The sequence below is a fragment of the Phodopus roborovskii genome, unplaced genomic scaffold, assembly GCF_943737965.1.
Source record: "Phodopus roborovskii unplaced genomic scaffold, PHOROB, whole genome shotgun sequence".
In the NCBI taxonomy this organism is placed as follows: domain Eukaryota; kingdom Metazoa; phylum Chordata; class Mammalia; order Rodentia; family Cricetidae; genus Phodopus; species Phodopus roborovskii.
In genome coordinates, this window is record NW_026125506.1 from 2,094,511 (window position 1) to 2,116,818 (window position 22,308).

General features: G+C 51.1%; 2 protein-coding genes across 2 annotated transcripts in view; one reads left to right on the forward strand and one right to left on the reverse strand.

Moving 5' to 3' along the window:
- Sez6l (seizure related 6 homolog like) overlaps positions 1 to 22,308 on the reverse strand; it is a 48,073-nt gene that overhangs the window by 14,031 nt on the left and 11,734 nt on the right. The window contains exons 6-9 of the mRNA XM_051176436.1: positions 21,521 to 21,687; positions 20,760 to 20,954; positions 19,296 to 19,434; positions 3,646 to 3,842 (exon numbers count right to left, since the gene is read on the reverse strand). Coding sequence (XP_051032393.1) covers positions 3,646 to 3,842; positions 19,296 to 19,434; positions 20,760 to 20,954; positions 21,521 to 21,687 — 698 coding nt within the window. The remainder of the gene's footprint in view (positions 1 to 3,645; positions 3,843 to 19,295; positions 19,435 to 20,759; positions 20,955 to 21,520; positions 21,688 to 22,308) is intronic.
- Positions 10,198 to 11,640, forward strand: LOC127215940 (coiled-coil domain-containing protein 121). Its single transcript, XM_051176435.1, has one exon. It carries the CDS (start codon positions 10,198 to 10,200, stop codon positions 11,524 to 11,526), a length of 1,329 nt encoding a protein of 442 aa, XP_051032392.1. The 3' UTR covers positions 11,527 to 11,640.

The window sequence follows — 22,308 nt, forward strand, 5'->3', positions numbered from 1 at the left end:
TCCACTCTTAATGTCCCCACGTCAGACTGCACAGCGCGCAGATCCGAAACAGCTTTATATACATTTAGGAACAGCAGTGGCCTCCACTGTCTGAGGAAAAGCCACCCCGAGCAGCCTGCAGGGGCTTTCCCCAGGTTTTCAGGACAGTTTTATTTGGAGAAAGGCCCTCTCCCGGATGTCTGAAGGAAGGGACAGGGATGTTGCTTCTAGAGTTGTCTGGATGAGAGCAGGGGCCCCTGTTTTTAGGGCTTTGAAAAATCAGCCAAGCGCTGGATTTGGGAGTCAGCTGCACGTGCCGGAAGGTGGACGGGATGGAAGACGCAGAGATGGCACAGCCGGCTTTCTCTGGCTAAATGCCTCCAGGCGGAAAGGCTTGCCCACCTGACCCTCAGTGGGACCTGCCATGCCACACCCCGTGAAGGACTCTGTCCCCACTGTGGCAGGAGTCATGTTCAGAGTTTAATTAGTTGGCACCATTCCCTACCTGGCTGACCATGGCTGAGTTGCCTATACTTGCCATTCTTCCGTTTTCAGAGGCCACTACGGGGAAAACTGGAGTCAGCTTTTCCCCAGCAGGCAGCATGGGGGGGCCAAACTGCTCATCCCATGGGCACTTGTTAGCTGTATGAGCAAGGAGACCCAGACAACCTTCTCTCTCTCCCCCCCTCTCTCTTCTCTCCCTGTTTCTCTCTCTCTCTCTCCCCCCCTCTCCCTCCCTCTCTCTCTCCTCTCTCCCTCTCTGTCTCTCCCCTCTCCCCCTCTCTCTCCCCTCTCCCCCTCTCTCTCCCCTCTCCCCCTCTCTCCCCCCTCTCCACCTCCCCCCATCCGTTCTCTTCTACTTTCATGGAGTCTCATATTAGCCTGTGTCAGCTTGTAACTCGTATATCTGAAGGTGACCTTGAGCCCGTAATCTTCCTGAGTGCTGGAGTCACAGCTGTGCACCACCATGGGATGGAACCCAGGACTTTGTCTCCCTTTCTTAAACACACACACACACACACACACACACACACACACACACACACAGACAGACACTTTGCAGCCTTGGTTTGCCCGGAATTTGCTACACAGACCAGGCTGGCTGGTCTTGAACTCACAGAAATCCATGTGTGTCTGTCTCTTGAGTGCTAGCATTAAAAGCATATGCCATCATGCCTGGATGTTAGGATTTTGTGTATGTCAAGTCAGCACTCTGTAGACTGACCCAGAGCCCAGCCTGGTTCATTTTAAAGAAACTGCAGCCACATTTGAGATACACATTCAACTTCACTGTCGTCATCTGCAGAATGAGGGTCAAGAATCACACAGCAATGCGGGGGTTAACTAACATGCACATAGCCCTGAAAAAAAAAATGTGTGGGACCCTCTGTGTGTTTGCTTATTGGTCTATTATTAGCACTAAGGTTCTAAAATCATGAAGTCACATTCATGGTTAAACTAGAACCCGGCTTCAAGCAACCTCTGGGCAAAAGAAATGTATGGAGCATGCAGGGCCGTGTGCCAGTTTCTTGTGAACAGCGAAATCACCTATCAATCATGGCCTTTGGGCCAAGTGGGATCCTTCAGGCTTCTGTCCATTACTGCAGGGACACTGCCCCGTAGGTGGAGTTCACTTACTATCTTCTAACCATGAGGGGTGGACACATATGCACAACAAGACTTGTCAGTCCTGAATTGCCACAGGATGCTCGGCTTCATGCTCGGCTTCAAGTTCAGCGTACAAGACATTTAAGACATTGACACAGAGCATGGCCAGATGCTGGGTCACCTGGACCGGCCTTGGATGGAGTCAGAGCTTTGCCACTCAGCTCATACTGTTCTGGAGGTTGCCTCTGGCACCAGGGGGTAGAGAAAACGTAGGATGACTTCATCTTTCAGCAGGGAGGAAGGGGAAGTCTCTGGAGATAGACGGGAGCCAAGCCACCAGAACCCCTTCCTCCAAGGCTGCCAATCACAAGGGCGTCCATCTGTGCCCCCGCAAAAGAACTCAGGAGCAGTGATGCCCCCAGATGTTTGCAGCACAATGAAGAAAGAAAAAAAAAAAAGGGTCCAGGAAGCAGAATTCAGAGGATGGATGCCTTCCTTAGCCTCTTGGAAAGGGTAACAGGGGGGTGGGGTAGACAAGGGCAAAGGTCGCTCACCAGCTGGGAAGCCCAAAGCAACCACATTATCTGACAGGTACCAGGCTCCTGGGGCACTGGTGGTCAGAGGCAATGGTTTGTCGACTCAGATACCAGGAGAAGCACAGAAAGAAAATTGATGTTAAACAGAGACCAGGTATTTCCCAGGCCAACGATGGATGTGGAACTGTTATTCAACTCAAGGGGCTCTGTGGTAGAAATCGGGGGGCTTGGCAGCGTGAGTTCTCTGTTTCCCTGATGCATCTTGAAAATTAAGATTCCAAGCCAGTCTCTGGGAGGAGCCAGGATAGATTGGAACCACCAGCTTAACCTCGTTACCAAGATGTGTATGTGTCCCCACCATCCCGGACACCACAAGTTCAGTTAGTCATCCCTTCAGCCCCAGGTGCTCTGAGTCTACCAAGAACATGACAGAATGAGGGACTCCAAGAGCTGGGAATGGGTTACCCGGATGCCATCTCCAGGGGTCTGCCCCGACATACAAATCCCCCACCCTCGTGGATCCAGGGCCGCTTCTACCACGGTGCGACAGGGCTGTGGTTGCCCAAGTGTCTCTTCAGGGCTGGGGAAGCAGGATGTCATGGGGTTCTACGATCGTGACTGCTATGGATGGTGGTGGGCCGAGGGTGTGGCCCTGGAGGGATGTGGGGATGTGCTTGGAGCTGAGGCATGATGGGGAGCAGAGGTGAGGAAAGAAAAACAGCAAAGTCGTTTGCCCATTCCCTGGAAACGGACATTTATGCTGCTGATGGTGGCGGTGGAGATGGTGACGGATGCCGGTGATGTGTTGTGGCTATGGTATTGGTGGTTGTGTGGGTTGTGGTAGTTGTAGATGAGGGGTTGGTTTTGGTGACTGCGGTGGTGGTTAACTGTAGTTGTGGTGTTGTGGGTTGTGGCGGTAGGGATGGTGACGATGGTGGTGAGGATGAGGTTGATGTTGTTGGTCATGGCAATGGTGATGGTGGTGCCGACGGCGAGCGTGGTGGAAAGTGAGATGAGAAATGGCCTTGGGCCTGATCACAGAATGCTTCTCTTGCTTTGTTTTATGAAGAATTCATCAGTCACACTGAGAACTAAGGAAGATGGACCCTGCTTATGTGCCCAGGCCCTTAGGCACAGCTGTCCTGTGCAGTGACTTGGAAGGAGGGCTATCCTCAGGGAGCTTCAGGTCAGGGGACAGGGAGCAGACGAGACTGGGAAGCTGCAAACACAGTGGGAGTCATGGCTGGCAACCCAGGAGACGAGACGGACCTCAGTGCTATGAGGCTTCATTTGATAAGTGTTCGCAACCACTTCCTCAATGTTTCCACTTTGCTTTGAGGAGGGTGCTGAGAGCCCTCCACAACAGTGCTAGGGTATAAACCATGGTCCTTATGACTAGAGAGCCTCAAAACTACATGTGACAATTATGCCAATCCCGCCGGTCACTAAGCATCCACACGGAAGGAGGACCCACAAGAATCTCCCTCCAACACAAACAAGATTGATGGGTTGAAATACCTACCTATATAGTTCATGATAAATCCCTGGCCCTTGCCAAAGATGAGGCCGGCAGGATCCGAGTGGAACTGGATGGTGAGGTCCGGCGTGGAGGAGTATAGCTTCTGCGGGCTGCTGGTGCCGAAGTACTGGCCCAGGACGTGGGGCACAACCTCATCACCGTCATAGATGGTCAGGATGTCACTGTTGCTCAGGTTCAGGCTTGATGGGCAGAGAGAAGAGGAGGGAATCACTGCAGGCTTCTGTCTGTCTGTCTGCATAAACACCAAGTCACCTCTTCAGGGACACAGAATTCCTTCAGCCTTGCTGTGCGCCAGGCCCCAGGCTAGGAAGTGGGGCCGAGGTAGACCAGATGGCAAATGGGACCAGGACACACTGCTCCCTCCTATCAACATGACAAGCAGATCTATAGATGGCTGGGTTCTGGAAGAGAGCTTGTGAAATGTGAAGGCGGGGTTTAAATGAGTCCACGAGACCCAAGATAAACGACAAACAAGTATTTATTAGGGAAGCAGTTGCACAGATAATAGTAAATAACCGCAGATGCAGTCTGTGCCCTTCCGATGCTCTTACCACAACCCAAGAGAGCCTGAGCCAGCCCCTCCTCTACCTTATAGGGGGTCGCATCTGCACACCTGAAGCCACACTCCTAGTAGGTGGCCACCACGGCAAGTTTACTGGCAAAGAAAGATGCCACTATAGAAATGGCTCTCCCTGTCTGGGTCTCACTGCAAGGCCAAATCATGCACAGCAACAGGCCAGTTTCCCTGTCCCATTAACAACACCGTGGTACAGCGGTGTGCTGGGCATGGGGCTACATGCTGGCATGTGACATGGGACTGTCCCTCTTCTGCGATGCAGAAGATGCCGAGCAAAGGTGGTGAGGTCATCTGGAGCTGGTGTTGTCCTCCAGGCTCTGCTGACCATAGCCTGTCTGCTCCCAGGAGGAAAACAAAAACAAACAAACAACCAAACAAAAAACAAACCTGCTTCCTCTTATTCCCCAAATCAGCAGAGTTCTCCAATGTGTGCGGGAACGGTAAGGTGGGAACTGCACTCAAGCCTGTTAGTGATCCTTAGTAAGGGAGGGCACAAAGATCTGAATGCAGGACAAGGCCTTGCCACTCACACCGAGGACGGGGGTGGATGGTTGATGATGCAAAGGGCAGGCCTGAGCTCGACCTTCTGTGTCTGCCTGACCCTAGCTTGCTTGTACCATGTCCAACCTTTGGGCCTAGTCTTGCTCTTGTCCAGCCTGCTGAGTCTACTGAACCCTAGCTTGCTTGTACCATGTAAAACCTCTGGGTCTAGCCTGGATCACACACCCTTGCTCTTGTCCAGCCTGCTGTGTCTGCCTGACCCTATCCCAGGCTTGGGCCTGGTAGTCCATCCTGTGCACTAATCTAACCTGCTGAGATGGCAGTGCTCCCCAATTCCCAGGCATCATATCCACCTCCGGACCTAGCATGGGTCACACTTCTGTGCTCCACTTCAGTCTGGTGAATCATTAGATCTTAGCCCGCACATATCCAACCTCCAAACTTAGCCCAGGCCACTCATCTGTCTGGTGAGTCTCCAGACCCTAGGCAGCTTGCCTGCTTGCACCACCCCAACCTTAAGTCTATTGCACAGGTTGTATGTCAGCTTAGCTGAGTGTGTGCCCAAGATCCCACCCACATCTCCTTTCACACTCTCTGGCAGAGCTCAGGTAGCAAAACCTAAATAGATCCAACCATTTGTCCCAATGCATGCGTTCTCAGTCACCCCTTAACTGGAATCACCCCCATTCCTACAATCAAAATTACCATCAATTAACTAGAGGTCTGATTGATAGAGATCAACCAAGCTTGAGAAAAAAACAACAAAAACAAAAATCCACAAACAAACAAAACCAAGCTTGCCCTCCATAGAAGCTGCCTAAAATCTCACTTCAGATACACAACCAACGGACGTCTGTGTGTCCAGGTCTTAGCACAAAGACACGACTGTGAAGGGCCAGTGTCTCAGTCACTATACCCCCCCCCCCCCATCCACCACAGAATCATTCTCCAGTAAGAATCACCGGGGGTAAACTCCAGGACACAGAATTTGCAAGAACAGTCATAAAATTTAATCACACAACATAAGGAACCTAAAGAAAGGAATACACAGCTTAATGAATCTGATGTGATGTCCTAGAAAGTACAAACACACAGCTGAGTGAAACGATGAAGACAATTTAGGATTCGAAACCCAAACTGAATAAAGAGGTTGAAATAATGGAGAGACTCCAGCTGAAGTAATTGAAAAACCTCATTAACCTAATTAGAAAACGCGGTGGAAAGCCTTATAAACAGAACGGAGCAAGTAGAAGACAGTTATCAGGGTTTGAAGATAGAGTAGAGATTTTAGGTGCTCAGGCAAAGAGCATTAACAAGTTTAAAAACACTCAAAAGACATTTGCAGGAACTTCAAGACACTACAAAAAAGACAACATATTGGAATTACATGCACAGATGAAGAGGAATCCCAGGACAATGGCATAAACTAGATATCCAACAACAGCAAAGAAGAAAACTTCCCCAAACCACACACACACACACACACACACACACACACACACACACACACACACACAGCATCAAATATGCAGGACTAGAAAAGAAGCTCCCCATTGCACAGGATAGTTAAAACACACTAAAAATATGGAACCACGAGAGGGTATTGAAAACTGCAAGAGAAAAACCACGAGTCATATTTATAAAGGGAAACCCAGGAAAACAACAGATTTCTCAGTGGGAACATTAAAAGGCAGAATGGCCCGGGGCAATGTACTTTGAGTTCTGAATGATCACAGATGCCAACATAGACTACTGTAGCTAGAAAAAGCTATCTGACATAGCTGGAGGAAGAAAAAAAAAAAAAAAACAAACAAAAAAAAAAACAAAACAAAACAAAAAAAAAAAAAAAAAAAACACTTTCCAAAATGGTATGAACAGGCTGAAATAATTCGTGTCCACCAACCAGCTCTACAAGGAATACTGGACGCAGTACTCCGGACTGAACAGAGGAATAAGCATAGCCAGGACACTGTAGAAAGGAAACAAAAGAACAAGGCCTTTCCTCTCCTCCAACCCTTTTTTTTTTTTCTTTTCTTTTTAAAGAGAAGGAAGGTCTCACAATGTAGCCCTGGCTGGCCTTGAGCTCACAGAGATTATCTGTCTCTGCCTCCAGAGTAATAGAATTGGAGGTGTGTGCCACCATACCCAGCATCATATACCTTTCAATAAGAACTTCAAATACTAATGGCCTCAACTCCCTAATCGAAAGACACAGGTTGGCTGAATGTGTTAAGAAACGAAAATCTGTCTTCTGGAATCTACAAGATACTTACCTTGCCTCCAAAGGCAGGAACCGCCCTAAAGCAAAAGGGTGAACAAAAGTACTCCAAGCAAATGGGACTAGAAAAATAAGCAGGTGTTGCTATTTCACAAGAAAGATTTCAAACCGAAATGCGTTGGAAGAGACAGAGAAGGACACGTCATTTTATTAAGGGAATTAAACAAGAAGACAGTACCACCCTAAACATATCAGATTGGCTCCAACTCAGTAATTAGTAAGCAAGTAATTAACACCCCACTTTCTCCCATAGACGGGACATCTGAACCAAAAAAACACACAGAGAAACACCAGAATTAAATGGCATCATAATTTGTTGGACCCAACAGTTACCTACAGAACATTCCATTTAAACACTAAAGAATACACATTCTACTCAGCAGGCAAGCAAAACCTCTCTAAAACAGGACCCCATCATGGGACAGAAAATAAATCTTAACAAATTGAGGAGAACGGCAGTAACTCTGTGTTATTCTGTCTGTCTACAACGCTACATGCAAAGGTTAAAGTCAACGGCAAATGAATCTGCAGTAAAAACCCACGGAAATTAAGCCACACATTACTGAGTGATGGATGGGTTGGAGAAGGAAAAGAAATTTAAACTTTCCCGGAATTAAACAAAAATGAAAAAACAATGCAACAAAACCTCTGGGGCACACTGAAAGCAGTCCTAGGAGGGAAGTTTTTTAGCTCCAAGTGCTTACATCAAAAAGAAAAATCAGAAAGAGCACTAATGAATGACTTAATGATGCAGCTCCAGAATTTGGGGAAACAGGAACAAACCAAACACAAATCCAGGAGATGGGAAGAAATGAATGAAACAGAAACAAAGGGAACGGCAGGGAGAATCAATGAATCTAAGGGCCAGTGCTTTGAGAAGATAAACCACCCTTGATCCAACTAACCAAGAGGAAGAGAGAGAGGGAGGGAGGGGGAGGGAGAGGAAGGGAGGAAGGAATAGAGGCCACAAATTAACAGAATTGGAAATGAACAGGAAAACATTACGTTAGACACCAAAGAAATTCAAATTTCTGCAGGAGGAGACATTAAAAACCTGTATTCCCTTGAGTTAGAAAATCTACAAGAAATAGATGAATTTCTATGTTCATCCAAACTACCAAAGTTAAGCCAAGAAGAGATTAACAACCTAAACAACTGGAGAGGAGGTAGAAACAGTGAGGAAAGCCTTCTGGGAAAAAAAAAAAAAAAAGAAAAAGAAAAAGAAAAGAAAAGAAAGGAAGAGTCAGGCCCAGAGGGGTTCACAGTGGGATTTTACCAGATGTTCAGAAAGGATCTGTAAGCCATACTTCTTAAGTTAAAACACGAACCGCAAACAAAGAAATAAAAACCAGAAGGAATACCCCAACTCCTTCTATGAAGCCAATATCACTCCAATTCTAAAAACACGTAAAGACGCAACCAAATAGAGAAAGCTACAGACCAATATTACATAGATATAAAACATAGATATAAAAATCCACAATAGAATATCTTCATCATAGAATATCATCATACATACGTATGTATGTACGTACGTACATATATATATGTACACACACACACACACACACACACACACACACACACATATATATATATGATCACCCACCATGATCAAGTTGGCTTAGTCCAAGAGGTATATAGAGATGGCTCAACATACATAAACCAATAAATGTAACAGATCATACAAATGGGTTCAGTACAAAACTCACACGACCATCCAAATAGCTGTGGAAGAGAACTTTGACAAAAGCCGACATGTCTCCACAATAACATCCTAGAGAGACTAGATAAATGCTGTATATGACAAATGACCGCTATCATCATCCAGAGAAAAAGCTCTAAACGATTCCACTAACACCAGGATTGAGACAGGGCTGTCCTCGATCCTTGCTCTTTTTAATATAAAGCTTTAACCACCAACCAGTACAATAAGGCAAGAGAAGGAAATTAAAGGGATACAAACAGGAAAAGTCAAATTATCCCTATTTCTGGATGTTATATTGTACATGAATGATCCCAAAAAATTCCACCAGAAAGCTTCTAGAAACAAAGAAATGAACACTTCCAGCGAGGTGTCGGGGAATGGCATCAACGTACAAAACAAGGAAGCCTACGTATATGCCGATAATACAGGTTTTGGGAAAGGAACCATGGAAATACTGCCATTCATAACAGCCTCAAAAACATCAAGGGATAAATCTAATCGGGGAGTTGGAAAGCTTCTATAATGAACTCTTGTCTCTGATAAAAGAAATCGAGGAAGAGTCTAAAAAAAAAAAAAAAAAAAAAAAAAGGCATCCTGTGCTTAATATCTGACTCTCACTATACCAAAAGAAATGCACCCAAACGCACTGAGAAGGGAAGCCTGGAGCGGGAGCCTCGTGGCCGTTGGCCTCTTCCCTCCCTCCCAGGGCTCCTGCCCAGCCCACACAGCAAGGGAGGACGCTCATGCCACTGGGAAACCAGCAAGCACGAAGGGAGTCCCAATCCAGAGGAACAGACGCAGATTGCACCCAAACGCACTGCGAAGGGAAGCCAGGAGCCGGGAGCCTCGTGGCCATTGGCCCCTTCCCTCCCTCCCAGGGCTCCTGCCCAGCCCGCACAGCGAAGGTCGCGGGTGCAAAGGGTCTTCCTGGCTCTCACAGAGACACAACCGATGTGCCCGGCTGAGAAAGCCCAGCTGCTGTAGCTTTCCTTTGAAACTCGAAGTACACAAGCCTTTAGCTCCAAGGCCAGGCTCTATCCAGGCCCCGCCCTCACCCCCACTGCAGCCCCTGCCCACCCTCTGGTAAGTCCAGTCTTTCCTCCCTCCTGGCAGGTCCTTCCCTCCCTCCACAGGCCCCGCCCTCTCCCTACAAGCCCTGCCCCAAGATCCCACCCACCAGCCTGAGGACCCTCCCGTAGGCCACGCCCTCTCCCAGCAGACCCTTCCCTCCCTCCAGCAGGCCAAGCCCTTCCTCTCCGAAATTCACCTCCTAGGCCTTATAAAGCCCAGCGTCTGGAGTCCCCCCAGAACATTCCACATTCTGAGCCCTCATTGTGCAGAGAACCCATTTGGTTCCAAGACTTGGACAAAGGCGGTCCACTGCGCCAGAGCTGGGGCAATGTAGGGGAGGTGGTGACTGAGGGACCCAGAGAATGGATGGCTGGGATCACCCGAGGAGGTGAAGGGACTATGGAGTCCCAAGGTCAGGGTCACCCCAGCTGGAACACTAGGGGCAGGCGTGCCACCATCTTCCCCCAGAGAGATGGGGCTAGAACTTTGGGGCTCTCTGCACTTCCTGCTCAAGATGAGGCCGAGTTCCTGACCCCCCGCGAAAGGCGGTACAGGCCTCCCCTGGTCAAGAAGAGGGCCATGTGCGACTTCAGGGTGAGGTGGCCAGAGATAGTCTCCAAGGAACAGGAGACAGAGAGAGAGGACCTGCCCCGGCCCGGGCTGCATCCCCTTGACAGGGTCGGCGACTTAAGCCCTTGCTCCTCAGTTGGCAGCATCAGCCTCAAACCGCAGGACAGCAGCCACGGTGATTTCCAGGGTTCCCAAGTATCCCTCACCCACCTCCCGGAGACGCTGGCAATGTCTCCCTACATGAAGATTCTCAACAACTATCTGAAGCCACAGCTGATGACTCGGCTGGAGAAGAGGGTGAGGAGGAAGACTTTGGTGGCCATGAACCAGATGGAGCAGGAGATGGAAGCTGTTAAATTACGTAGGGAAGTGCTGCTGAGGGACGCTAGGGAGCTGCAGGATGAAAGGGCATGCGAGGAAGCAGAGAACAAGCCCCTCGTGGACTACCTTAGGATGAAAAACCAGAGAGCCCAGGAGAAATACAACTTCCTGTGGAAAGATTACATCCAGCAGTGTCAGGAGATAGAGAACAGGAGGCGAGAACTGGTCTCTGCCTTCGCCTCCCGCACCGACGACCTCCGGAAGCGGCTGTCGCAGGGCAAGAAGATGGAGGTCGGGTTGAGGAAGAAGCGGAGGGCCCTGGATCCCATTGCACAGATAAAGGAGAGCCAGGGCCGGGAAAAAGAGGCCTTAGAGCAGGAGGAAGCCAGCATAGTGGCCGACATCCCCTTCATGGACCGGGAGGCACACTTGCAATTCCTGAAGGAAAAAGCCGCCCTGCAGAAGCAAGTGGAGGAGCTGAACCTGCTGGAGTCAGGCGAGGGCATCACCAGGGAGCTGAAGAAGAAGGCCAAGGCCTTGGCGGCTATGGTCAAGCAGGCTCACAAGGACTTCTGTCAGGGTATCAACGCCGAGAACCGGCGCCTGCGAACACAGCTCCAGCAGCTGGATCGGGAATTCCGTGAGCTGCAAATCAGAAAGGAGGAGCTGGAACAGGGAAAGCAGCGGTGGAAAGAGCAGCAGTGGTACCTGGAGGCCCTGGCCCGGGGGCGGCAGCGCCTGCAGCGGCGGGAGTTCGGCCCCCCCAAACCGCAGGCTGCTCCCCACCCAACCCGGGGCAGACTACTGGAGGCCAGGCTGAAAACCAATCCCAAGTAATGGCTGCCACGTCCCAGGAAGCAGGCCGGAGCTGAAGTTGGGGGTAGCACACAAGAAATGAAGATGCTATCTATCAGGATAAAGCAAAGGGGACAGAAATCCCAAGGGGATGGAGGGCGGGGCTTCTCCGAGGGCGGAGGGATCCTGGCCTGTCTCTCAGGCTTGGTCCCCTCACCCCAGCTGAAAGGGCTATCCTAACCCACGGAAAGCTTCACAGCTTTCGGGAAACTTTGTCTTTAGACTCTGTCCCTTCCATGACAACGCGTTCCCTGTTGTGGTGGAGACTCTGGTGCTCAACCCCGCTCAAGCGTGCACTTCATGACAACAGGCGTGTTTGTAACCGGCACCTTCCACACAGCCCCCATCTCTCAGTGGTAGGGCTGGTGTCTTAGGTGGGTGCTGGGAGCCATTTGGGGAACGGGTTCTTTGCATTTGTGCATGGCTGAGGCTGGATTGGTCTGCAGAGCTGTGGGTCGTGATGTGGCGTAGGGCCCTGGGTTTGGGCTGTGTGCACCTGCGTGCCAAAACATACACAGCTCTCTCAGTCCTGGGCATTGCATCAGGCATTACATTGTAGAATTTTAAGGTTTACTTAGCTGTAAAATGAGCTCATTTAAAACTGTGCTGAAAATGAATGGCCTTATGTACCTTTGGCTTACAGATTTACCCTGCACGTGAAATGCTTTGTTCAAACAGTTACTGAGAAATAAAAGCCTGCCCGTGATTGTTCAAAATAAAAGCCTGTTTTATCATTACCGAAGCACAGGGCTCCTTCCTCTCATGTAGAACTGGTACCTGTGGGGGATTTCAATTGAAATTGATTTGCACCCTTGAAGACAAGTCATGCATGACTGTCCAGGATCCACCTGCTTGCTTGAGCCCTCACCTAGCTCTTTCGGGAGCCATGGATGTGTTTGGAGCTCAAGAACTCTACCTAAAAGACTTCGCCTGGTTCCCTCCTCCTGGCTACTTGGAAACAGGGGGCAGGAATCTGGGACCTACATCCTGAGGCAATTGCAAGGCAGACAGAGAGTTCTGTTAGGACAGGCCCGCTGGAGATGGTGCTCAGGAAATGGGTGGACATGATGAGGGTAACACGGCTAAGCCTTTGGGAGGGAAGACAGGGAGAGGCTGATTTCATGGACAGGTGTGGGGGTGGAGATCCTTATAGAGTCTTTGCCTTTGAACTCTGGGACATGTGGATGCGTTGCCTCTTCAACAAGGACGCAAACAGCCCACGAGAAGGTCATGGTTCTCTCCCTGTGGTCCAGTGTGAGGTGAGGTCTAGACATGGTGAAGATTTTCATTTACCAGCCCAGCTCTGGGAACAGAATTCTCCCCATTGCCAGCAGAGGGCAGTGTTCGAGCTTCCCACCCCAGCCAGGTGTGGAGCCTGGGTATGGGAACATGCCTTCCATGAGGGTTTGTTTTGTTTTGCTTTGTTTTTCTCTGTGTGGCACTTGCTCTGTAGACCAGGCTGGCCTCAAACTCACAGAGATCCTCTTGTGCTGGGTTTAAAGGCGTGCACCACCACTGCCCGGCCTGTCCTCAACGGTCTTTGCAACTATGCAGGTGGAGTTTGCCTTCTGCAGCCTGCACAGGAAGGAATGACAATCCAGCCATCCGTCTCCCTTGATCCCTTCCAGACAAGTGTTGGGCCCTTACGTAGACATCATGCCCTTGAAAGGTTGTCCAAGAGACATTTGCAAGATGGCTTAGGCGGGCAAACATATGGAAAACCTCCAGAGCTTATGCGCTTATTTAAATGTGAATTATATATGTGCATACACACGACTCATCTGTCAACCTGCTGATTTCAAGTGCAGAGGCAAGTCCATTTATACACAGCCTCTAGACATTCAAAAGGCAGCTGGCAATAGAATGAAAATAATAAAAACCATCATCCCCCCGCCCACCCCCAGAACAGCCCATTTCCTAGTCCATTCTCCAGTGAGGTCCGGAGTTGGGTCTTGGCCACTTCTGTTTTGTCAAATGTCCTCTGCAGAGGACTCTTCAAGGTCCCAGATCTGCCTCCGGCCTTCTGCAGTGTGCTAGAATGGGTGCCTCTTTTGTCTCATGGGTTAAGAAGGGACATGGTCTATAGTGAGATAGTTCTGTGGCACTGACCACGCCCATTGGGGGTGGAGCCATGGGCGGAAGTGACCTGAGGAAGGAGGTCAGAGGGGGCCAGGAAAGGCGCTCTCTTTCTGGCGTGACTCGGACAGGAGAGGATCGGGTTGAATTTCCGGGTGTTCATCTGTCTAGGTTGTAAGTTATTTCTCCCTGAATAAACATCTATTTGGCCTATTTGTTTATCCTGATCCTTATTTACCGCGATAACGGTCCATCTTGACTAGGAAGCATGGCAGCAGAATTGTGTATCATCTGGCCACACAGAGTCTGCGCTCGGGAAGCAGAGTGTGGACAGGAAATGGCTGACTATAAAAATCTCAAAACCCACCCCCAGGGACTTTGTCCACTTCCTGAAGGCACCACTACCCTCCAAAATATCACTAGCAGTTGGGGACCACATAGCCAAACACACGGATCTGTGGGGACCATCTCACAATCACGCCACAACATGCTCACCACCGGGAGCCTTCATGAGGTTTCTCTCACAATGCCGTTCCTGTTATCCTGTGCGGAGCGGGTGGTGTGTGTCTTTGGACGGTCCCACACCTCACATTTTTTTTCCTGTCACTGGGTGGTACCTGCTGTGTGCCCCCCCCCCCCCCCCCGTCATTGAAGACGAAGGTCAGAGTATCAGCCAAGCCACCGATCCTGTTCTCAGGACATGGGTGGGCAAAATGCAGCCATGTTGCACAGGTGACCTCTAGCCCAGTTCCCATGCAGCTCTTTGAGGCGGCACTGTGTGGCAGGCCTGGAGTCTCTGAAAACTCTGAACAGGATGTAGGTGAGACAGCAGCCCCGTTGTAGCAGGAGCTCCGGCATTTGGGAGACGCCAGTACTGTATGATAACCACAGGAGCAGCAGCCGGTGTGGAGTGTGGCTAACCAGAGCATAGAAGACAAACTCTGTGTGCTGCCGCGGGCGGAGCCGGAGAACTGCCCCAGGCCCCTTTGGAGGAGCCCAGCAGACTGCCAGTGAACCCCGGGTCACGTCTCTGGCTCCCCTCTTGCCATTGGGTCACCGAGATTACAGAAGCATGCTGCCACGCCTGGCTTTATGTCAATTCTGGGAATTGAAGTTGGATCCTCACCTTTGTGCAGCAGGTACCTCCCCCCCCCCAGTTGTCTCTCCGGGCACTTAGTAATGTAACTTTCTCCAGTACGAGCGAGTGAGCGAGGTACCAGAAAGGAGTTAACCACCGCCTAGAGCAAAGGACTCACACAGGAGGCCGGCAGAAGCTTGACCACAGCCAGCCTTGGCTTCCTCTGCCTCTGCCCTTTGCATGCCGTCACGGTCTGGCCCTGCAGCGCTGGGGGTCATAGTTAGCTTAGCTCCTTTCTAACGTTAGTACAGGGAAACATGTAGCCGCGGAACATTTGCGGGAAGAGGAGCTGGGGTGGCAACGTTCAGTTCAGCTGCCCGAATAACTAGGGGAGAGAGAGAGAGAACCTGACTATTGTGATGCCCCACCCAAAGCTGGTGCCACAGTTCGGCCGTGGGAAAGGACTCTGAGTTAATGGTTTGAGCTCTGTCCTGCATGGACTTCGAGATGGAGATAAAATGTAATGCGGTGCCAAGCTGAAGGTTAAATGAGTATTTCCTGCACAGCATGGATGAAAGAATATCCCACCTTTCCTCCATCCTTAGCCAGGCTGAGATGCCCGCAGATGTGGCCAGTTGGAGCTGGACAGAGCTGCACCTCTGGGAGGCTTCCAAAGGAGAGGAGGTCAGAAGCAGAAATGGGGTGGGGTGGTCCACAATGACTTATTGGGTAGGGCTTGAAGCTGGATGGTACTCCTTTCAAGAAAGCAAGAACCTGGGAGTCAAATTTTCCTTCTCCCACCGAAGCTCGGTGAGTTTGCCTGGTAATGTCTTCAGGGAAATGTTCTCATAAGTAGAATTATGTGTTTGTAACTTATCACAAGAACAACAGGGAGCCAGAGAAGGCTTCTGAGAGCTGTGTGTGTATCTGTGTGTGTGTGTTTAACTTATGTCTGAGTGCACGTGTGTGCACATGTTTGCGTTCTCATGTGTAGGATAGAGGTTGATATCATGTGTCTTCCTCAACTGCTCTCCATCTTAAATATTGAAGCTGAGTCTTTCCTCGGTTAGTCAGTTTGCCTTAGGGACCCTGTCTGTCCCTACCTAGTGGCATGCTCATGACCTTAGTACTGGGATTACAGGTGGGCTGCCATGCCCAGGTGGCGTTCACATGAGTGCAGGAGATCTGAACTCAGATCCTCATGCTTTTGAGGCAAGCCCCACTGGACCAACTTCTCAGCCCCCCATGCCATTCTAGAGTGGAGTCTTCTCTCAGTTAAGAGGGTCCCAGAGATGACCCCCATTATTGACCCTTTCTTCGACTGATGCTCCACGCTGGTCTCTAGATGAGGGTAGACTGATGGGGGATGTCCTTCTGTATATATGTTTCTGTTATTGGTTGATGAATAAAACACAGATTGGCCAGGCAGGAAGATAGGCGGGGCTAGGGGACCAGGAGAATTCTGGGAAAGGTAGGCAGAGGGATACGGTATAGATGCCATGTTGCCGAAGGACTAACATGCCAGATTACAGGTGAGCCACATCCTCTCTGCAATACATAGATTAACAGATATGGGTTAATAATTTAGAGAGAGCTAGCCAGTGAGAAATCCTAGTCATCGGCCAACAGTTTTATAGTTAATATAAGTCTCTGTGTGCTTATTTGGGGCTGAGAAGGACGGCAGGATCTGGCGGGACTAAAAAGAACCTACAGCAGGGGTAGACTTCCCTAAACGGACCACCCTCCCTCGCTCCCAGCTTGCATGGGTGCTGTCTTTGCTGCTGGAGCGCGTGGCCTCTCTCTCCTCACCCGCTCTCCTCTCCTTTCACCCTTTCATGGGGAAACACTTCCTCTTAGCCCCCTTGATTCGCCCCCCTCCAGTCTCCCTAGCTGCCCATCCACCATTTAATAACTTATCACTCTGTGAAAGGCCCGCCCCCAGGAGTGGTAGACAGGGATGTCCCATGACTCCCACTGAAGATTAAGGAAAGAAGAGAGAGTCAGGGAGAAAGCTTGGGTCATATGGCTGGGAAGAAAAGGAGGTGGAATTCTTTCCCTGGCCCATGAGGACCAGCTATTCAGGATCTGAGGGGCTTTTGGCTCAGCTGGAACAGGGAGGCCAAGGCCAAGCTCCCGGGTCAGCTTTACATGACAGTCCAGTCACACACCACATGCACGCATGCACACACACACACACACACCTGAGGAGTAATAGAGGATCCAGGAATGAACCCACGCAGTGACAGCATCCACATGGTCTTAGACAAAGCTGCCCAAATCAGACACTGGAAAGGAAAGCAATCTTTCACACACAGTGCTGGGGAAAACTATGGGTCTATGCCACCCTCAAGAAACAAACAAACAACCCCCCCCAAACAAACAAACAAACAAAAACCCCTGATTCAGCAAGGATCAGAAACTTCACTCTAAAACCAGAAATTACAATGGTTAGAGGGAATGGAAGAAAATACCCCAACATCCTGGAACAGGAAAGGCTTTCCGAGGGCGTCCAGCGACCCAGGGAAAAGCAGGAAGAACCAAGGGACTGGACTGCATGGAATTTGAAAACAAGAGACACCACCAGCAGAACTAAGGGATGGATGACCGTCAGAGTGGTGGGTCTCAGCCAATGTCACATCAGGATTGATTACTAGTGTCTGCAAAGACCATGGGAAAGGAACAGCCCCCAATAGCCTTATCAATCAGTGAGCACATGAACCAAGCAGACAGTCCTCCGAAAACAAACACGGGCAATAGAGACAAAGAAAACATTCAGCGTGCGTCCTTAGTCCCGAAGGACAGACAGATGAGAAGCCCCTCTCACCCAAGTCAGGGTGACCACACAGGCTGATAGGGATGTGGGAAAGCAAAGCCTAGTCATCGCAGGTGGCCGTGGCACTCGGGCAACCATGGGTCTCCAGAAACCCAAAACTGAATCCCTGACAGTTTTCTGGGTAGATGCCAAATGACCTAAGTCAGCCTTGTACAGAGAGCTCAGGCATCCAGGCCTGTTGCTATTCACGATGACAGAGTGATGCGGCTAGCTTTGATATCTATGGACAGATATGTGGATAAAGAAAACGTGGCCTGTTTACACAACGAGTTGTGTTCAGCCGTAAAGAAAAACAAACAAAATTACGCCGTTTGCAAGAAAATAGATGGAGTTGGAGACCATCATGTTAAGCAAAATAGCCAAACTCAGACAAATGCGACATCTTCCCTGTATGCAAAATCTAGTTTTTTTTTTTTTTTAAACATAAGGGGGCTTTTGAGGGGAGCTGGAAGAATGGAAGGGGCAGAGCAGGGCGTGGGGATGCAGCTGATCAAATCATACATGATACCGCGACAAAACCCACAAAACCCATCAGTCACCTTGCACAATGACTACACACTACAAAGACTGCACATTACAAAGGTAGCTACTGGACATGTGGTACCCGTCTGCTGCTTGCAGAGCCAGAGGCTTTTGGACTCCCAGCCACCTGAGACTTCCAGAAAGGCCTTTTCTCCAGACACCACCATCTGTCCCTGTCCCCATCTCACCGAGGACAGTGGGAGTAGGCGGCTGAGAGGCACCCAGAGTTCACCTCTCTCTTACCTCCAGAAGTCCTTGGAAGCTGCCCTCCAGGCAGGGCCATGACCTCAGATACACACACTCAGAGCTGACACCTTCCTTCTGGGTTCAGTGCTGCCCTCCTGGGGAGCTGGGGGCCGTGTTCTGGATGGACACACTGTGGTGGGTGCCCGGGGAGTGTGGGAAGGAGCCTAGGGCAGCAAACCCTAGCAGCCCATTCAGTAAACATTTTCACCCATTGTTACTTCCTAGACCAAGGTCTGGCGAGATAAGACCAGACCCTCACTGACAGGGACATTTGTACTGGCTGCCAAATGCAGGCAAGGAATAACTATAGTGTGGAGGGGGTGGGGTGGGGGTGGGGGTGGGGTGGGGTGGGGGAGGGGGGTGGGAGGGTACACGGCACAGCACCCTTTGTCCCTGTCCACATTGGCCATTTGGTCATTCAAAAATTGGGGGCTGGCAAGGTAGCTTGGTACGTAAAGGCACCCGACGCCGAGTCCGACAAGCCCAGTTTGAGTCCTGGGACCCACTGGTAGGAGAGTTGACTACAGGTTGTGCTATGACTGCCCTACCCATGCTGTGACACACACACCCTGGCCTGCACTCACAGTAGATACGTAAATCAATAATAGAAAGAAAATAAAAGGAGCGTTGCACGCCTCATCTTTACCCTGAGCTCTGCTGAGTGAGCCTTCTTCCCTTCCTTCTTTATGTCCAATGCCCAGTGGCCATGACCTTCCGTCCCCTGTGCTATGAGCTGAAGTCACACGTGTGATTATCTGTGTCCACCCTCCCCGAACATCAGCCTCCTTGGCAGAATGAATTCATGAGAACAGGGACCGCTCTCTCTGTAGGCTGCTGGTTGTGTTGCTGTGGCAACCCCAGGGCTCTGCAGCTCCCTGGCATGTACTAGGCACTCAGTTAATCCTGGCCCGAAACAACAAAGCAGAAACCAGCCCCTCCCCACCCGCCTGCTGCTGCGGTGGGCCTTGGTGGAGGGAGGGCGCCCCGGACACTCACAACTGGATGTCCAAGAAGATCCGTTTCTCCTCCCCCACGTGGATCTTCCAAACACAGTCTTCGCCTTCTGCGTAGGGCTCAGGCCAGTTTGGAGACAGCACCACTCCAGCCACTGCAGAGAGTTCCCCGCCACACATGGCTGTAACGGATGGACAGACGGATGGACAGACATACAGACAGACAGGAAGACATTGTTGTGAGGAAGCAGAGAGAGAGAAAGAGAGAGAGAGAGAGAGAGAGAGAGCATAGTGGTTGGGAGTGCGGGGGATGAAGCTGGCATCTGTGGGTCCCTGTGCAACGTGACTGTGCGTCCACATGGGGTGGAGTCGGGGGGGGGGGCAGCATGTGCGTGTATGTACATGAACATGTGTGCACCTGTACCCATGAGCACGTGTGAGCATTCATGTGAGTTTGCGTGTGTGCGTGTTGTGCATGTGTGTGCAGACAGAGGCTACTGGGCCCATCTGCATCTCTGAGAGTCTTCCCCACTGAGGATTGGTCACACTGTTCTGCCAGCTTTAGATGAAGTGTGTATGGTCTCATAGCATCAGTTTCCTTCCTTGTGTGGTCAGGGAACGCCCTTGCTGGCCCCCACTGACTCATGATAGAACGTAACCAAGCTCGCCACACTAGCTTGCAGCACCTTCCCCGGCCCCAGCGAATGCCCAGGTGGCCACGAGGGTCAAGGTTCTGAGAGATTCAGCCTGCACCAGGAGCCGAGATGTGGAGGCTCTGCTTTCTCCCTTCCGTTCTATTTCCCGCCTTGGAAGGTTCTCAGCACGGCAGAGGCTGGAGCCTCAATAAATCCCTCCCTGTTAATGTAGCAGTTTAATTCAGAGGCCAGTCCTTTGCCAGGGCAAGGCCGTGGCTTCATGCCAACTGCCAGGGGGTTTCCAGGAGCGAGGGCACCCTTTAGTTATCCACATGCAGGGGCTGGGGAGCCGATGTGCTTGAGGGTTGTCATGGCCAACATTGTGCAGGCTCTGAGCACAGGGGGGCAAAGCCCACTGTCTCTTCCAGTGACCCTAGAATGTTCTTTAGCATGTCTGACTCATGTATGTGGCTGCAGAGAGGGCATTGCCATGAGGCATATGCAACCCTCAGTGGGCTGGTGGTCATCCATGAGACCCACAGCTGCCGTGTGCTGATGGCTGAGTTGTGCACCGTAGCGGCAAATGCAGGAGGGGGTATGTAGGAGCCGACACCCACACAGGGCTCTCCTGGGGGAGCAGCTGTGCCCTGCAGGCCTGGGCCCTGCAGGAGGGAGCAGCTCCTAAAATGGACCAATTGTGACTCCCCAAGAGCCAGTCGCAACTGGATCCAGAGGACCATTTTTCTGGAAAGGGTCTCTCATCTTAAAATCAGTGTGTGATGAGGCCACACCTTCCAGGCTGGGGGTGGGGCTTGCTTTTGCAGCCAGGTAGAGGCCCTGGTGTTCCGGTGTTGTGGGAGGCGGTGGCTCACCTCTGCACAGAGGCTCCGTGTCGTTCCAGTATGGGTCACGCACATTGACACACTCAATGACGGCCGGCCCCTGCTCCAGAGAGTGGCCGGGGTCACAGGTGAACTCCACAATGGCACCGATGTTATAGGTGGTGTCAGATGTGGTGAAGTTCCCATTTTGGATGTAGGGTTCGTAGCAGTGACCTTTCTCAAAGGCTGAGGTGGGGATAAGGAGAGAAGAAGTGGCCAGATGAGGTCAACCTGAACTTCATGAGATCCCTAAATAAGACCTTGTCCAAAAAGTAAGAAAAGTAAGAAAGAATGAATGAAGGAAGGGAGGGAAGGCATGGAGGAAGGAAAAGAAGAGAGGAAGGAAGGTAGGAAGGGAGGAAGGAGGAAGGGAGGGAGGAAGGGAGGGAGGAAGAGAGGGAGGAAGGGAGGGAGGAAGGGAGGAAGGGAGGGAGGGAGGGAGGGAGGGAGGGAGGGAGGAAGGGAGGGAGGAAGGGAGGGAGGAAGAGAGGGAGGAAGGGAGGGAGGGAGGGAGGGAGGAGAAAGGAGGGAGGGAGGAAGGAGGAAGGAGGGGATGCACTAGTTCCTAGCACAAGAGGTGCTTAGCAGGAAGTTGGCATTAATACAACTGAGGTCCCTCTTGGAAACCCTGGTCTAGTTTGGCTCTGCATCCTTCACCCTTACACCTCTACATCCCCCATCCCAGGCCCAGGTTCAGCCTACATACTCTCCCAGCTCCCAGGCTCCACCTTACAAGAAAGAGGGTCCCTCACCCTCAAAGCGGATGTTGAAGGCAGAGGCTGCCTGGCCCTGGTCGGATGTGAACTCGATATGGATGCTGCTGCCCTCGCTCAGCAGGCCCTCGAAGGGCACGCTTTCCGTTCGGAGGGAGTCGTACAGCAGGGCCGATGCGTTTGTCAGTCCACTGTAGACAATCATCCTGGCCGGAGAAAGGACAGAGGGGTTCTGACATGTCTTCTCGGGTCAGTGATACTGCGGCCAGAGGGGAGGGCTGTCTCTCGGGCTCCCCAGCAGCAGGCAGGGCAGGGTGGGCACACCCAGCGAGCGTCCTGCCCAGAGCCTGGCTTGTTGCCACAGAATATCACCTGGCCCGCGTGCAGGGTGGCGTCGTTGGGGGAACTTGAGTGAAACTGCCCCTCCTCCCATTGCTCTGCCCTGGCTGTAGAAGGAAGCTCACTCTTGATGATGCCTTGAAGACAGCCCAGCGTCTGTGCCCTCTTCCTCTGAGAGCCTCTGCTTTTTCTACCCGTCCTCACACACCCCAGTTTTATCATCCAGGAGCTCCTGTGAAACCCTCTGCAATGTTCTTGTCCCTCCTTGCTTCTGGGTACAATCTTGTCAGGGCTCTGAGTTCTTACAACTCACACACTGGGACGTTTAAGTCACCCCTCCCCAATAACACTCATTGGGCGCACGGAACTGCACAGCCAGTACCTTCAACCACTGAAGACACTGGAGGGCTAGGAGCCCTGGGGCCAGCTTGGCTTCTCTGTAGGTGTCATGGGTAACAGGCAGAGTGGGGTGTCTCTGGGTCAGTTGT